This window comes from Panthera onca, chromosome B4, assembly GCF_046562875.1.
Source record: "Panthera onca isolate mPanOnc1 chromosome B4, mPanOnc1 haplotype 2, whole genome shotgun sequence".
Classification (NCBI taxonomy): domain Eukaryota; kingdom Metazoa; phylum Chordata; class Mammalia; order Carnivora; family Felidae; genus Panthera; species Panthera onca.
The window spans coordinates 122254658-122272661 of record NC_138345.1 but is presented as its reverse complement, the minus strand read 5'-3'; the positions used below and the strand labels follow the sequence as shown (position 1 = coordinate 122272661).

General features: G+C 37.1%; 1 protein-coding gene across 3 annotated transcripts in view; it reads left to right on the top strand.

Annotated features, from left to right (window-relative positions):
• IGF1 (insulin like growth factor 1) overlaps positions 1–15575 on the top strand; it is a 77842-nt gene extending 62267 nt beyond the window's left edge. For 2 of the 3 annotated variants that reach the window (XM_060656589.3, XM_060656590.3), the window contains exon 4: positions 8777–15386. In XM_060656589.3, the coding sequence (XP_060512572.1) occupies positions 8777–8836 (60 nt within the window). In that variant the 3' untranslated portion in view covers positions 8837–15386. Of the gene's footprint in view, positions 1–8776 lie in introns of all 3 variants that reach the window. The other variant, XM_060656588.3, reaches the window with a different exon arrangement.
• The last annotated feature ends 2429 nt before the right edge of the window (positions 15576–18004 follow it).

Here is an 18004-nt window from a genome sequence, read left to right as displayed (position 1 = left end):
AATAGCTTTGAGAAGAAAGGGATTCTTTTCTCTACCTTCTCCATGTGCGTGCGTGCGTGCGTGCGTGCGTGCGTGTGTGTGTTTGTATAGTTTTGTGTTCTAGTATTGTTTCAATCACTAGGAATTTAGGGTGAATCACTTTCCAAAAGTATAGATAAATGCAGTTTCCTTGCTTTTCTTTCACTGAAGGCACATTCTTATGGAAAACTAATCATCGTTCAGGAGAAATCACATTATCCCTTTGTCTTCTCAAAGGCCCAGGTTTAGTACTAAGTTAAATATTATTCAGGAAATAAAGGAAACATTACTGAGGGGGCAGAAAGAAGTTGGTTTTCTTTCTGTTGTACCTAAGGGTCGAAGGATTTCAACTACTTCCAATCTGATCTATAGAGAAAGAGAGTGACTCTATAAATCAGAAAACAGAAACTTTCATACAGAACCAATTTGCAACTATAGAAATTTTCAGGCCTAATTCTTGACTTAGCACAAAAGTCATTGCATCCAGCCTGTCTTCGTTCCAGCATTCTCTTCCCCTATTTCTATTAGAGATTGGGGGTATTGGCAAAAACTATTAACTGCCTTTTCTACCATGTTCCCCTTCTGTAACCATAAAAGTCTAACCTCCTCAATTCACTTGGGCATACACATTTGTTCCCATTGGATCAAATAAAGGAACATACATTTATTTGAGTAGGCATGTGTCACTGTCAGTCTGGAAAGAAGGTGGCAATCGTTTCTACCATCCTCCTTGGCTCCTCTAACTGGTAGGATCAGAATTTCTGTAAGAAGGTAGGATGTTAAGAGTAAGACCTATGAAAGGCTGCACATGATGGCAACTCCTCTGTCTGGTAAAATAATACCTAAGTTCCCAATGAGGGACCAAGAGATTTTCCATCAAACCCAAACTGACCAAGAGGCCCAGGCTTCCAAGATGGGATTCATATGTCAAAAGTTTTAATATAATTCTGTGTAAAATATATAAATGCTTGCATGGGGCTCTCTGTCTGGCCAGCTCCAGGAGGTCAAGCAATCAAAGACCAGCCATCTCTGCCATCTGTGAAAATATGATGTGCTCTTTTCTTAGCCATAGATCACAGTTATGGCAAAACAAAAATTTCAAATGATTAGGTTCAAGACCATGGCAGGTTGAGGGTTGAACAAGAATTTCTAATCAGTTGGACTGTTGTAGACTTGGAGGGTATGCAATATTCATGTCATGGTGTGAGTGTGGCATGCTTGAGTAGTTTCATGAGGCATTGCAGGACTAGAAAATAAGAAAAGTATAAATGAATCAGTAAATATATAGCATCATACTGTTACTTTGTCAGTATTAGTTGACTTAGGCCACTAGTGGATGCTCTGGCTTGTCCTTGTGTAAATAATGACATGCTTCCTTCTTCAAACGAATATTAGGATGGAGGTAAAAGTGATGATGGCACAATGAAGCAATTCTGATTTCTAAAAACTATACACTCATGAATTGTTCTTGTGCCATGTTTTTGTCCTGGAAAAGCTCCGTCTGGCACCATGTGTGTTTACTTTTATATGCTGAAAGGCTCCCATCAACCTCAAACAGATGCAAATCACTTTAACTTGTCATAGTGTTATTTTGTTCATCCTAAAAGTTCAGACAAGCCTTCCAAACTTCCAAAATTTCTCTCAACTCAGTGAGGAGGAAAATTTAGAACACAACATTTGAGTGTTCTGCCCAGATGTGTCACACACACAAAGAATGAGTAGAGGAGGACAACACCCTTTCCTACCGATTCTGTGAACTCTTCACTATGGTGTTGAAATGACACTGAAAGGTACAACCCTGGGCCTTAGAACATTGTAAGATAAATCACTGCATACACCACTGTAAGTACCCCTGCATAAGTTGTATGTCAGATGAAACAATGGCATTTTGGAGGCTTGAGAGAAAAAAATAATCAAATCCAGTTTTTAGGTAAAAATGTGCTGAATCTTTAGCACATATCAGTGAAATTGCTAGAATCTGGTGTTTCACTTTTTAAAATACCACAACATTTGAACCTTTCAGCAATTCCAAAATCAACTCCTTCTGGGAAAGATAGTGTGCTTAATCTTTTTTTTTTTTTAATTTAAAAATGTAACACAAACACAAACAGCTAACTAAACAAGCTGCCCATAAAATCAACAGTCTAAGCAGACTGAACCCTGAAGTGTTTTACAACATCCTTCAAGACTATTAAAGGCAACGTAAATACCTCTTGCCAATGAGGGAAAATACCCTTCGGTGCCTTTTTTTGCCTTTTCTTTCTTTCCCAGGCTTTTAAACAATTTTGGTAGTGATTTCTTACATCACAGACAGAAATATTTAAATGGAGTCAGGTGGTATCTTTTGAAGAGTAAGAAAGTTGCTAAATCAGGATAATCTGTGAATAATTATGGGACAAATATAAATTCCCTAAATCCCGGGGATTCCTAGGGATGCACCAGTCACTAAAAAAAAAGAGGTATACATCTGCTATCCCAGCACTCAAGGGAGCTCTGAGCACCCAATAAGTAGATTCCCTTTCTCCAGCCAGGGAAAGGACAGCACCCTGCCATGGGATGCTTTTTGACAACAATAACTATAAAAATGGGGGGTGGGCAGTGAGAACACCTGGTATTTATTAAGCACAAGCCCTGTGGTAAGGTTTATAGTGAATTATTTCAGTTAATCTTCACCATTAGCCTGTAGGGTAAATACTAAAATTATCCCCCATTGTATAGATGTAAAAACCTGGGCTGAGTAAGGCTAAAAGTCTCGCCAAAGTCTTGCTCTAACAAGTGGCCAGACCAGAATGTATACTCAAAATGGACTCCATTGTGTTAACCATGTACCACCCTCTCTTTTCTGCATTTTTCCATTGATATTTCTTGTGCCACAACCTACTAATTGTGAGTTGCAAGACAGGAGGGGCTCTGTGCTGTTTGTCCCTGTGAAGAGGACAGTAAAAGTAGGACGCCATGCAAGGGTTGCTATTGGCCTGAACTCCATTGCACTACTTCTTCAGAAAAATTTAAACAATTTAGCAAGAATTTCCTGGTTTGCTATGTTTGCTCAAAGCACCATGTCTATGGGGAGGGTAGGGAGATGAAGGAGACACGCTACTTGTGCTCAAGGAGCTTACTTTTCAGTGGGGAAACAAACACATACATTACTCTGTAGCACATCAATACTCCAACAAAGATAGAGGCAGAGTAAACCCTGATAGCAAAGAAGCCTGAGCAGACTGATGTTGCTAATAAATGAGTTCACAGAATAGATCAAAATCAAGGGCCCTTGAAATAGTAGGCTTTCTCGCACACAACTATGCCAGGTAAATGTGTAAGGGTAAACACATGCACTCATAACAACATTATGAGGTGGGTGCCCTTACCCCACTCTTTCGTTTTACAGAAGAGGAAACTGAGAAGGAGAGAGCAATATAGTGATTGTCAAAGGTCCCTTAATTCCTACGTGGGGAGATGGGATCTATACCAGGTATGTGAGCCTAGGTCTTTGGGGAAACCAAGATGAGACTAGGCTAAAAGAGTAGGATTTCATTAGGAAAAATACCAGTGTGAAAGGAAATAGGGGAGGAACGAGGAAGCCTGGGCAAGCCCTCAGAACACAATGCAAGTCTGACCCCAAGTGAAGGAGAAGGGGAGGGAGAGAGAACATTGGGTGAAAGTGTCCTATACTGCCATACAGGCTAAGGAAAAGTTCAGAAAAGTCACTAGGGAGTCCTTGAACCGAAAGTTTGCCAACAAAGGAATCTCGTGTTTCTCAGGAATGGGTAACCTTCTATCCCCACCAAACTCAGTCTTGGCATTGGGTGAGGTGCCAGCTCTGGGCCATTCCCCATGGCTAGAGGAAAGGGTAATATTGGAAAAATGGCCATTACCATCATAACCACAGAAAAAGTAGGGTGAGGTAACTTCCAAAAAAAATAAGAGTCTGAACAGACTGACATTGTGTCCAGTCTATATACCTTTCACTTTGCTAAAGAGGCAACCATCCTACCAGCCTCTCAGAATGTGCACCTTTGTCCTTTGGTTTTAAAAGTCACACCCCAAAGCGCTGAGTAGATTGCATGACACTTACTCTCTTGGCTCCCAGAGATGAAAGGCTGACCCAACTCTCATGGAATTTGAACTTGTGATTCCCTGAAGTAAAGAGATATCAAAGTTGATACTGAAATATTTAAACCACTCTCCACAATTTCATGTGTCTCCAGGCCAAACCAGCAAAATAGCTATAACATGTTTTTTTCAACAGGTAAAAAGCTGATATGTGGGTGATCTTTCCAATTATATGATCTTTTTTCCTCATTTTGCCCTTTTTAACAGAAGGTCAATGCTGAATTATGACTTTATGCTATACAATAGCTGCTGATATTCCATGCTGGACAATAACTTCCCAGCATTTTTTTATAGGGCACCAGGCTTTTCTTAGACTTTATGTCATACAATACTTACTTGTTTGGAGTAGTTGAGATGGAAACAGTCTATTGAAAACATCACTACTTCCTTTCTGAAATTTAAAGAGACTATTATCATCCTTCTTTTAGATACTGTTTCTCAGGCAAAATCTCATAAAGATAGGCAGCAAAAAAAGGGCTTATAATATCCACAGGGTTCACTCTTACTAATTGAATATTGTGCTACTAGATTTCTATCAATAATAATAGACATGGGGCCCAACTCACACTTGTGGTCAGGGAGGGCACCCTACTCCTGAGTTTAGAGTCTTGCCTTACCCTTTAAACAAGAATCTACCACCATCTGGGATCATGGGCAGCTCATAACATTGTCAGTTATTGTCATTGGAAAGAGATTTGGATTTTGAAACACCCAATATTGTTTTATCTTCTGGGGAAGCAATATGGTAGAGTGGCTAACTGATGAGCTCCAGAATCAGAGGGAACTGGTACAAATCCCAACCATGGTCACATCTTCCTTATAAAAAATTAGGCAAGTTTTCTAAGATTCAGATTCCTTCAAGGTAAAATGGGCAAGACATAGTGTCCATCCCCAAGAGAACTAGAAGAATTAAGAAAAATATATGCAATTAACATACATAATATAGTGCCCAGCCCCTAAGTGATAAAATTATCTTATTTAAATAATAAATTGTTTTATTATTAGTCCTAGGTCTATCAATTTGTTCTTATGTGACCTCAAGCAAGTCACCAAATGTTAGCCAGCCTCAGATTATAAATGGACTGAAGCAAATAATATCACCTTACTAGAGATCACTGTGTAAAGTATAATGTGTCTGCAAATATTAATCAAGGTTACTGTTACTGCCATTGCTATTAGCTCTCAGTGATCTTTTTCATCAAAAAGTTTGTGGATTGTTTTCCTTTATAAAGTTAGGAGCTAGGATAAGAGCCAAAAGACAATGGGAGAATGTGAATGTCATGCAACATTTCAGGGCATTTTTCTGCTTCCTAAATATCTGTGCGTGGTACATAATGTGTTATAATGTATATTGCCTATTAGGACCTTGAAACATATTCCCTGATGAGTTGGTTTCCTTCAGAGTGATAAATTTCCTCAACCAACCTGAGTGAGCTAGAGGACCAACTTTTTTTTTTTTTTTTTAAATAATCTTACCTTCCCTGGTGTCAATAGGAAACAGTATTTACTCACTACTGTTTTCCTTTCAAAAATCTGTCTAGTTGCATACTAGAAACAGTTTCAGCTGGTTTGTTTGTCTTGGACAAGCTGTTGAAGTGAAAAGTTTTTGCTTGGCTGAATGTGGGACAGTTTCATAACCCTCAAGAAGTGCATTGAAAGTGGGTGCCAGCTCCGGCTGCTTCTAACATGCCTCCACTTGCTGCCCATTGTCAAGGGTGGCCGGCATAATTAAATTAAGACAATGAGCAAAGCAACAGATGCGACTGAGACCAAATCCCTGAGTGCTTTTGTTTTGTCACCATCATTGTCTGCAACAAAGAAGTCACATGTGAGAACCTGGGAAGAGAGCCAAATGCAAACCAGACAACATCCCAGCTGGTTTTGAATGGCCTCCACCTTACGCGTTTGTGCATGGGAACCATGCTACTTGGAGCAATGTCTGCTCTACTCAAGTGAGTTTCTGCTCATGGTTTTGCTGCAATGCCGAAACAGACCCAGAAGAAATAGGCCAGAGTATCTCTGTGCTCAGACTGACACTTTACACCTCCACTTTGAGAGAAAAGAAAAAGAATCTCTCTGTTGGGGAAAAGGATAAGATCTATATGATTGACCAATCTAAACTCAATCCTTTTTGCTGTGGCCTTCATGAATCTGAAGAGGGAAATATAGAAGATACCTGAATTTTTTTATTCTGTAAACCTGGGATTAATTTGGTTTGAGAGAAAGATTGGAGATTAAGCACCTCCTTTAGCTTTCTTTTAATTTGTTACTATTTCATTCTTGAGCATTTTCCTATGTGGGCATTATCCAGATTCTTAAAAACCTTCTTTTCCAAGCTGGTATGCCTGTTAAACAGAAAAAAGGCAAACTCAAATTAGTATATTTCTAGACCTGTTACTTGGCTAGCCGTTTGGTAGAGAAGTGGTATCCTTAATAATCGCCGTTTTGGGAGCCACCTACCATCAGCAGGGTCCACTGAGTATTGAACGGAAATGTTTCAAGGAGTTTGGGACAGTAGTGATCCTCCTCTGTAGCCCCATTTGTCTTTCTTCCATTTGTCGGGAGAATTCCTAAGCAAGCAGAATAACATGTAAGATTAGAAATACAAACTTACTGGTAGCTTAACAGTAGATGTTTTGTACAGCAACATATGAACATTAAATGGACTTGGTAAAGTTGTATGATATTTGGGGGAAAGTGCCAGGATTTTAAACAGATGGCATTTCAAGCTATCCTGTACAAATGCCAAACTTCCTCCCACAAGCTTTTCTCGATGGCCACTGAGCTAGTTATTTTAATAAACATATTTATACAATGACGCCATCTTCCTTCTATTCAGTCAGTACAGGATACTGACCTCCAATTTACAAAGTGCTAAATAGTTTTTTTGAAGGACTTGGTGATAACTCTAATGTTCCAGGTAGAGCTGGAAAATATGTTTAAAAAAAATTACCAATCTCTATGGGCCTTAGCCAATAGATATTATTTCCAGAGACTGTAGTTAATTTTGTTCCAGCTTCTCACACTCTGCAGGTCTCAGGTCTGAGCAATCTCCAAGGTCCTTACAATGACCTCTAAGTTCCTAAGAATGATTGGATTGAGCGGTTGTTACCTTAGCCAGGAGGAAGAATTTGGAGATTCCAGACATCATAATAAGCACTCTTGTTTTGGGTCATGATGAAAGCATGTTCTGGGGAAAAGGGATACCGCGGATTCTTGACCTCACTTTGTACCAATAACTATTCATTATGTTCTCCTCTAAGGTCCTCCTGGCTAGAGGTGAAACCACGAGGAGAAGCACCTTATGTTTATGCATGCAAATGCCATTTCTTCCTGGATTTAATTCACATCTTATTTGTCTAAATAAACTTCCCTATTTAAATATATTCATTGATAAAATAATAACCATAGGAAAAGCATAATGACTTCGTTCTTCACATTATTACAGGGTCCATTATGGTCATCCATTTAATTAATTCTCTAGCTATTTATTGAGCAACTGCAATATTCCAAGCATGTTTTGGACATACGGATATAACAGTGAACAGACAAACATGTCTCTCTAGGGCATCTATTTTAAGCAAAACTCAATATTCCTTGGATAACAGCATTGTTTGCTAATAAGTGAATGGTAGCACCAAAGCAAGGAACCAGGGTTTTTAGTCCAGGAAGGTGACTTTCCAATGAAGATGAAAAAATAGTAATAATGAGTAAATAATAATAATAATAATAATAATAATAATAATGATAGCTAATACTTACATGGTGCTTACCATGTGCCAGAACTATTATAAGTCTACTTATATACTAATACTAATTCTTTAATTCTTTTTTTAATATGAAATTTATTGTCAAATTGGTTTCCATACAATACCCAGTGCTCATCCCAACAGGTGCCCTCCTCAATGCCCATCACCCACCCTCCCCTCCCTCCCACCCCCCTAATTCTTTAATTCTTAATCCGACAGGTAGGAACTATTATTATGCCAGTTTATAGATGAAATTGAGACACAAAAGACTGCCATTTGCACAAGTTCACACATAACTAAACATGGAAGAGCCAAGATTTGAACCCAGCTCAGTATGTCTGTGATTTGATAGATTCTAAATCAATTATAAAACCTCCCAATCTTCTACTTCTAAAACTTTCCCTCTGTCCAAAGAAGAAAAAAATAAAAATGAAAAAGAAATGTCTCCTTTTTACAATAATTAAAATAGAACAAAATGCAATAAAACAATAGAGGATGACCCCAGAATGTGTTCCTTTTTAAATTTTTTTTTTTTTATTTTTCTTTCACCGGGGAAAGATGCCACAGGCCAGAATTCTCAATTTTTCAGAATCTCCTACCTGTCAACGAATCTGTGATGGCAGCAGTTGAATAGAAACATATTTCTGTGTGTTTATAAAGCAATTTGTGGTCCTCATGACACCAAGGGCACATAAAAGTAGCCTGAGTGAGGTTCGACTAAAGTAAAAACTAAAGGCCTATCCACTTCTTTCTTAGGAAAAAAAAACAGACCCAAGCTCTCTATGAGATTGACTGATGAGGCATAAAATAGGAAAGGTTGAAACCCCATGTTACAAATAGATGGGTAGGGTACATAAAACTTCAAGTTAATGTCACTTTTTCTCCTTTATTTTTAGGAAGTACATTTGAAGAACGCAAGTAGAGGGAGTGCAGGAAACAAGAACTACAGAATGTAGGAAGACCGTCCTGAATTGTGAAGAATGACATGCCACCGGCAGGATCCTTTGCTCTGTATGAGTTACCTGATAAACACCAGAAGACCTACCAAAAAATAAGTTTGATGACATTTCAAAAGATGGGCATTTCCCCCCAATGAAATACGCAAGTAAACATTCCAACATTGTCTTTAAGAGTGATTGTTAAAAGCTTTGCACCTTGCAAAAATGGTCCTGGAGTTGGTAGATTGCTGTTGATCCTTTAACAATAATGTTCTATAGAGAAAAAAAGAAATATATATATATATTTCTTAGTCCCTGCCTCTCAAGAGCCACAAATGCATGGGCGTCGTATAGATCCAGTCGCACTAAATTTGTCTCTGAGTCTTGGCTGCTGGAGCCATTCATTCAGCAGCCTTGTCTAAGTGGTTTATTAATATTTTTTTTATTTGCACTTCTTTCTACGCAACACAGGCCGTTTGTTTTACAGTGTCTGATAATCTTGTTTGTCTATCTTCACCCCCTCTCCCACCTCATCATCTTTATATTTGCCAAATTTGGCCTCCTCAAGAGCAGTAACAAGCAGTCCAGTAGCACACCCAAAAGATTTTAACCCAAAAGATTCCATCTGTGGCATTTGTACCAAATATAAGTTGGATGCATTTATTTTAGACACAAAGCTTTATTTTTCCACATCCTGCTAAAAAAATGCAAGTAGTTGCAGTTTTGAGGCCAATCATTTTTAGGCATATGTTTTAAGCATAGAAAGTCTCAAACTCTCAACACTTCTTTCAAATGATGAGTTAGTGTGCAACCTGATTAGTAATTTCTCTCTTTTTATTTTTTCCATATAGAGCACTATGTAAATTTAGCATATCAAGAATACAAGATATATCACAAACAGTATGTAAAACTCTGTTTTTTAGTACAATGGTGCTATTTTGTAGTTTGTTATATGAAAGAGTCTGGCCAAAACGGTAAAAGGTGAAAGCAAAACAAAAGAAGCCTGGAGCCAAAAATGACACAAAGGGGAAGGGTACTAAAAATCCATCCATTTGGGAAAGAAGGCAAAATTCCTGCAATTATGCCTTCCAAGAGAAACTTAAGACACAAAGTCCGCTGATGCAAATTTGATTGGTGAGTCTAGAGAGGAGTGGAAAAAGCAGAAGGCTAGGAATTTAACGTCCTGGTTTCTATTTCTCACAGAAGAAACAAACATCTGCCCACTCTGTCTTGGACTCACCGCTGTGTGACTTTGGGCAAGTCACTTCACCTCTCTGTGCCTCAGTTTCCTCATCTACAAAATGGGGGCAATATGCCATCTACCTACCTCACAGGGGTGGTATGAGGATTAAAAAGATAACGCTCCAGATTTTCTCCTGGGTTGCTATGAGGGCACACGGTCAGAGCCCTTGAGTTGCTGGGATGCCAGGAATTCTATAAACAGCCCATCTGCAATATAGCTAGAAAATTGATTAGCCAAATGCTCCTGACATGCTAATTCTTGTCAATGAAGCTATCCAATGAACTATCCAACTATCTAGTTGTTAAAAGCTAACAGCTCCATCTCCTTTAAAACACTTTTCAAAATAACTTAGAAATGTCTGACTTACATTTGATCTGAATTCTGCGTTTGGATTTATGAATACAAAATGAAAAGAGAGAAAGGAAAAGAAAAAAAAAAAAAAGATTTCCACCAGTGAAACAGCAACTACTCCATCTGACTCTTCCGGGCAGTTACTAGTAATGTGGTAATACTTTTTGCGATATTATAAATGATAACTTTATTCATTTTGAACAATATAGTTATTCTTTCTCTTTGGGCAATCTAAAAAAATGGTTTCAAATATTTAAGATTTCAAATATTTAAATAATATCTAATTTTTAAAAATCACAAAATTACTTTAATAAATTTGTGCTTCTCCTTAGCTGTATTTACTTATATATATATATATATATATTTTTTTTTTTAATTTATGTTAAAATATACTTGACTAGAGTTGCTAGTTGAGAGGCAAAATTTTCCTTCAAAACTAGAAATTTTCCTTCACGTCTGCTTACAGAAGTGACCCCTGACCCGCTGTGGGTGCATCTTATCCATTCAACTGAAAATTGATATCAAGAAAATCCAACAGAGAGGACAGGCCCATGGTGGCCTAGAAAATGTTTCCCATCTACTTATCAAGATTTTCTTATTAGAACAATGAATCATCCATCATTTAGATCTTTTTATCTGCCTTCAAACTTTTTGGTGAAAAGCAACCAGGCTTGATTACTTCATGCAAATTGTATCCTTTTTATTCTTAGAAAGTGTACATAGAAAACAAAAATAACAGCTTTAGTTTTCATCCCACTGGTTCACCTCAGGGTTGAGAGACCAGAAAAAGTCTGACTTCCTGGATCTTCAGACATACCCAAAAGAAGGCCTATAGAGAAGGTACGTCTGCTCAGCCAAAAAGTGTTTAAACCCTCAGACCCTCAGCATTATTTGAATTGAGCACCTCTGTCATGCTGAGCAATGTTCTGATCACTACAGACAAATGTAAAAGAAACTGTAACTCATTTTTGCCCTTCATCTATTTTCCAGACAGATGTGTTCGATGGAATTAGGTGCTTGACCCCTCTTCCCAAAATGGCACTTCTGGTTTTTATTTCGTGTTCTTTATGTATACCTTCTAAAATTACTGTTTCCCAGCAAAACTTTACCTGTAATCCTCTGCAGACCTATGAGTTTCCAGACACAGTTGAATATGGTAATTCTAAGAGTGTCTATGACTTATTTGATTCACTTAATAATTCTATTCACAGCCAAAAATACCCCAGTGAGGAAAGCTTAAATGTGCAAAGTCATATTATCTTTCTTAATTTTTCCAACATATAATCCTCTCCTTTATACCATAAATCAATGAATTAAAAATTAACTAATTATACTAACTCAACTATCTTATTTTAAAATGAAATAAAACTAGAAGACAAATCAATGTAAAACTTCAAAAGTCAGTTGATGCCATACTCTACAGCAGAATGACACAGGATTGATAGAAAGGAGCACCTGAAATTTCACAAGTCAAAACTTTTATAAGCTTTGCTTTTGATTTCTCAAATGAGGCAATTTCAAAATGTTTATGAAAAAGCTGTCAATATTGGTAATAACAGACTTAGTTCTAGTTTAACTGACAATACTGAATTACCTACATCAAATCTCTGTTCCCAATTCCCCAAATAATAGAACAGTATCTTTTGAAGACTTTAAGATGAGGAGGCTCCACTGAAAAAGTTAATGTATCTTTACATCAGAATCTACTCTTCTAGAGATAGAGAAAAATTTGCAATACCCACTCCTCCATACACACATGCATGTGCATGTATGTATACACACACACACACACACACACACACACACACGCTCATCCTAAGGGTCCAATGGAATACTCAGAAGAAATCACTTCCTTGGAAAATCTTATTGAAAAAAAAAAAAAAAAAAAGCCTGGCCTCCCTTGAGAATCCATCCCCTCCTTGGAATGTCAATGTTTATGTAGATGAAACCATCTCATGCACTGTGGCTCCAGGGTTTCTGTTACTAGTTTATGCACTTGGGAGACTGCTTGAATGGAAGATGTAGCACATTTTGCTTTCCCATTTATTGTTTGGCCAGCTATGCCAATGTGGTGCTATTGTTTCTTTAAGAAAGTACTTGACTAAAAAAAAAAAAAAAAAAAAGAGAAAAAAAAGAAAAAAAAGAAAGCATAGACATATTTTTTTAAAGTATGAAAACAACAATTCTATAGATAGATGGCTTAATAAAATAGCGTTAGGTCTAGTCACCACCACCTTTCAACTTTTTATCACTCACAAGTAGCGTACTGTTCACCAAATTGTGAGTTTGGGGGTGTGGAGGCAGAAGATGGCATTTTTCTGAAGTTAGAAGCCTCCATTATTCTGCCGGCTCTCAAACTCAGAAAAATTAGCAATATATTATCCAATCTAAATACCTTAATCAAGAGCATAGAGTATAAATGGAGGGCGGGGAGGACCTTACAGGCAACTGGCAGAACAAAAGATGATAAAGTTACTTATTGATTTTTGTGCTCTCTGCTCTAAAAACGGATATTCAGCAAGTGGAGAAAATAAAAACAAAGAGAAAAAAGGCATAGATTAAATCTGCTAAAAATAGCTTCTGCCATATCCCCCTTAAGTCATTCTTTGGCATTTACTGGTTTATAGAAGATATTCTCCCTTCATCTAAACATCTCAAAGAGCAGTAGCTCTCATAAAAAGCAATCACTGATCTCATTGGGAAGTGTTGGAAAGTATTTCCTTATGAGATGGGGGTTATCTACTGATAAGGAAAGAGAAGAATTTATGAGAAATCGTTGAAAGAGATGGCTAACAATCTGTGAAGATTTTTTTGTTTTGGGTTTTTTTGTTTTGTTTTGTTTTTTACTTTATACAGTCTTTATGAATATCTTAATGTTCAAAAATGACTTGGTTCTTCTTTTCTTTTTTTGTATTGGAATGAGGGATGATAAGTTAAACCCACATAGACTCTTTAAAACTATAGGCTAGATAGAAGTGTATGTTTGACTTGTTGAAACTATAATCAGACTATTTAAAATGTTTTTGCTATTTTTAATCTTAAAAGAGTATACTAATTTATTAGAGACAGATCCTGTTTGGCTCTTTTCATAAGAAAGAACATTCCCACTCAAATCACCTGTGCTTTCCCAACAATATTTTCAAAAGATAAATCTGATTTTTTAATACAAGAATTCTTTATGCCCCTTGCCTGCAATGATCATGAAGTTCAGAATATGAGGGGGCAAAAACAAGAAGAAAATTTAGTTGATTCTTTGTTTTTGGTTTGTTTGTTTTCAATGCTAGTGTTTAATCTTATAGTACATATTTGCTTATTGCTATTTTAATATTCTAAAAGACTTTCCTATTAGGTATTAGAAACTGATACATAGGTATTTTTGTGTGTGTGATTTCTATTTAAAAAAAAGGATATGAGAAGACTGTCTGAAGCTTTAAGTGCATATGGTACAGGATAAAGATACCAACTGAAATAACCAAGTCCTATCTGGAACAATACTTTTTTGGGGAAACCTCTCATAGATAAGACAGAGGCCCAGGGAGTTTTTGAAACTGTTTCTATTCCTCCCAGTCATTCATTTAGTATCTGCCTCAAAATTTTATAAAGGGGTGACCAGGCTGAAACCCTGGAATTAAAGGGACCTCTTTAAAAATAAATACTCCTTATGTTCCCTCTTAATTTATGGTTACACATTGATCTTAAACATGGTCCTTCTTTCTCCCCATTCTTCAGCTGTCATTGATAAGGTCTTTGAAGGGAAAAAAAATTTTTTTCATTTGAAAATGGAGAACACAAAGTCCAAATGTTACTGCCCAATTGAAATGTGATTTAAGATGGAGATAGTTTCTCCTACTTAGTCCTTGCTGAATCACCTGTCACCTTCAAAATGACCTTTCATAAGACTTAGAATCTGCCCTTTCTTTTAATTGCCCAGGCCTACTGTAGCCTAAAAGTAAACATTATATTCATTTTTTTTTACCCAAACTACACTGATGTAAAAGTAGGAAAAATAAAAACAAAACTCAAAATCCCTTCCAAGCCACCCACTGGCCCCCTTTACCTACCCAGTGCAAAGTCACTTCTGTGAATCTCTTAATCTGATTTTGTTTGGATATTTATCTTGTACCTGCTGCTAAACACACTGCAGGAGGGAGTCTGCAACCTCAAACTGTCTACTCACATCTCTTATCTGTGTCTGTGTATCATTAAAATGTCTATTCAAATATTAAAAACTTTCAAACACCATGCAGCTTGTATTCAGTTTACATAAAGGCCCCAAGTACCATGTCAGATCTCTTGTTACTAAGAGAGTTAATGAACTATGAGGACTGGGATTATATCATGTGCTTTGATTCATACGTTTGTTTGTTTTTTCACACCTACAAACCAGGTGTGATAAAGACACTTACAGACACTGAATTTTTCCCTGCTACTTTGGAACAAGAAAATAATGATTGGTCATTCATTATATCTGTCTTAGTTCAAAGGCATTTTTTTATTAAATTAATTCTGATTGCATTTGAAATCATTATTCACTTATGGCAGAGGATATCAATCCTAATGACTTCTAAAACTGTAACTAACTGAATCGTTATCTTACATTTACTGTTAAGTAACCATATTTGGAAAAATGTATGGCTAGAGCGTCATAATAAAATGATATATCTTTCTTTAGTAATTACATTAAAATGAATCATGTTTGATTAATTAGTTCTTTTGGACAATGTTGGTGTAATGTGTCATTCCTTAAGAATTCTATTGTTATGTAGCATTTTTATTAATTAAATCACTGCAATAAATAAACAAAAAAATTTACCCAGAAAAATAAAACTAATCATATACCAGGATGGAGATATCTTATAGAATTTACAGATTATATTTAACAATAAATGTTTCAAAGAACTTGTACAAACTATGTAAAAGATGTATGAATTGTACAATATATGCATTAACAATAAAGCAGGTTTAAGTAACTGACCCCACTCACTGTAACCCAACAGTGAGTTATAATCCATGACACAAATGGTCTGGGAAAAGATTTTCTATCATGTAGGACACATCTACAAGTAGCATTCAATACACTCCCAATATTGTGTGGTTCCATCAGAATGTGGTCTCTCAGCATTGGGTTTTTATTTCAATAAATTTTTCTAACTCTTTACTGAATATCAAACTCATAGCAGTATTTGTGGAAGCACAAAGTGGAAAGATCAGTAATTTCCCTCTTGTTATATGAAAGCATTTCATTCTATTTGCCTTTTCTTAAACCTCCCATGAACTATTTGGAAAGTTACCTAAATGTCTAAAAGGCTCAGGAGTCTCGTACTTATTTTAAGAAACTCCTAGCAATACCAGTTTATTATTTTCCCACGTGCAGCTCACCGTTACTCTGTGACTCCCTCAGAGTTTCTGCGGCTCTCCTTTGACACTGACATTTTCCAGGCCTCCTTGTCCTATTTGTGCTCAGCATCTTGCTTCCAGTGGCCATGAGCTTCTAACCGCATTGTTTCTCTCCACCTTCCCCCCTAGACAGTACTTTTCTCCCTTCCTTCACACTAGGCTAATGTGGGTACCGCCTTTCACTGAAGGCTCTGGGGATGATGAAGTGGGAGGCAATTAAGCATGGGGCAGAAATCTGCTGCCAATGTCAAACATCACTGTCACTAAAATCCATTAAGGAATCTCTGGCTGCTCAAGTGTCTCTTGTCATTTTAGTAAGACCCCTTCCTCTCCTCAGCAAACTCTCCCTGGAATTACTTCTTATCCAATCCTTCAAACTCTCCCTTAGAAAGAACTTTCAAGGACATTCTATTTCATTCTCATGCAGAGCAATCTTCCCTGTCACAGCTTCACCCTTGGTGGGAGTGGGAGGAGGGCCTGCTCACTTTTTATTACTGAATATGCCCCAAAGGTGATTTTTCCTAAACAAAAGAGCAATTCTGTCCCTAAGAGGAATTTTGTCTTCCTTCAAGGTCGTCTGAGTAAAATTGCAGCTGCTTTTTTAAAATGACATTTTTGCTTTCCTGTAAGATCTGTAAGAGTGGTAATATTGTTGATTAATAATATTAATATTTGCTGAGCACTTACTATGGGTCAGTCACTATGCCAAGTGGTTTACCTCTATTATCTCATTAGTCCTTATAAAAATTCTGAGTCAGGCACTGTTATGAACCCTATTTTACAGATGAAGAAATGGAAACTCAAAGACATTATTTAACTTACTGAAGGTCACAGGCAGGGTGGGCTTGAATCTGGAACTGGGGACATCAAAACCTGCGTTTTTACTATTTTGCCATTCATGCCTCAATCCAGACCCAAGGTCAGTTCCATATACTGACAGATACATTCTTGTTAAAGTTTGGTTTTACATGCTATAGGAAAAAATATAGTTAATTGCACCTTAGAGTGATAATTTATGAATATTATATTCTGAACATAAGTAAGCATTTTTGCTCAATAACCAATGTATCTAACTGGGCCTTCAACCCTACCTGTCGCCATTTCTCTGCTCATTCACACTGCAGTGTCACTTCCTGATAGTCCTTCATATAGTGATTGTAACATCCCATGGTAAGCCAATCTCGGGATTTCTCAATGAGGAGGTATGACTTGGGTCCTTATACAGTCCAGAAATGAACCATTCCCACATAAGTAAAACTAGAAGCTGATGATGAAGAATCTCGCCAAGAACTTTGGCAACAATATGCCTATTGTTCTCTTGACAGCTTATCACAGCCAGTGTGGTCTCCAGGGACATGGTTGAATTGGGGCTTCGTAGACAAATGTGGATTCAAGGGGTGAGTTTCATGAGACACATGTTCTTATATCCCTGCCCTTCAAAAGGGCCTTAATTATACCGCTCTAGGGCTTCCCAGTGGGTATAATGCTAGCCCCAAATGACATTTTGGAAACATGTAAGGACATTTGGGGTTGTCAGTCATGATGATTGAGGAAGGCATTATTGGCATTTAGCTGGACAGGGGTTAGGACTCCAGACATTTCACATAGATGACAAACCTATTTGTAATCACGTAAGCCTAGACTGTAACTCCAATTTATTCATAAGCTCAAAGTATTCTTCCATAACTTTAATATAAGCTGATTTTTTTCCAGGAATGTAATTACCATGTAAATTAAGAGGAAGGTGGTACTTTATTTCATTTGGAACTTTACCCAGTGTTGCCACTATTTTAGAAAAAAAAAAAAAAAAACATCATTGATGACAATGCTAATTGTGCTATTTGAATCTCTCCATTCTCTGAACGGATCAGTCTGCTTGCAGCTGTCACATTCATGATTCTCCACATAAGTGTAAACATCTGACCACTTCATTATGTGTTCTAATAGAGTTGTGCCTGAGCATTTCTATCTTGTAATGCATGTTATTCTATTATAAACTATTTTCATTTTAGTTCTCCTTTATATTATGGTTCAGGCAACATTTTGTTTTTTGTTGAAGTTGTATATGTCAGCATTATCTATGAATTTCTCTTTGGGGCATTAAAGGGTATATCATAAAATATTTGTTCCATAAAGGGGAGCTTTGGGTTTGACAGAACTGAACCACTGGGCTATACATACCAATTAGGATCCTC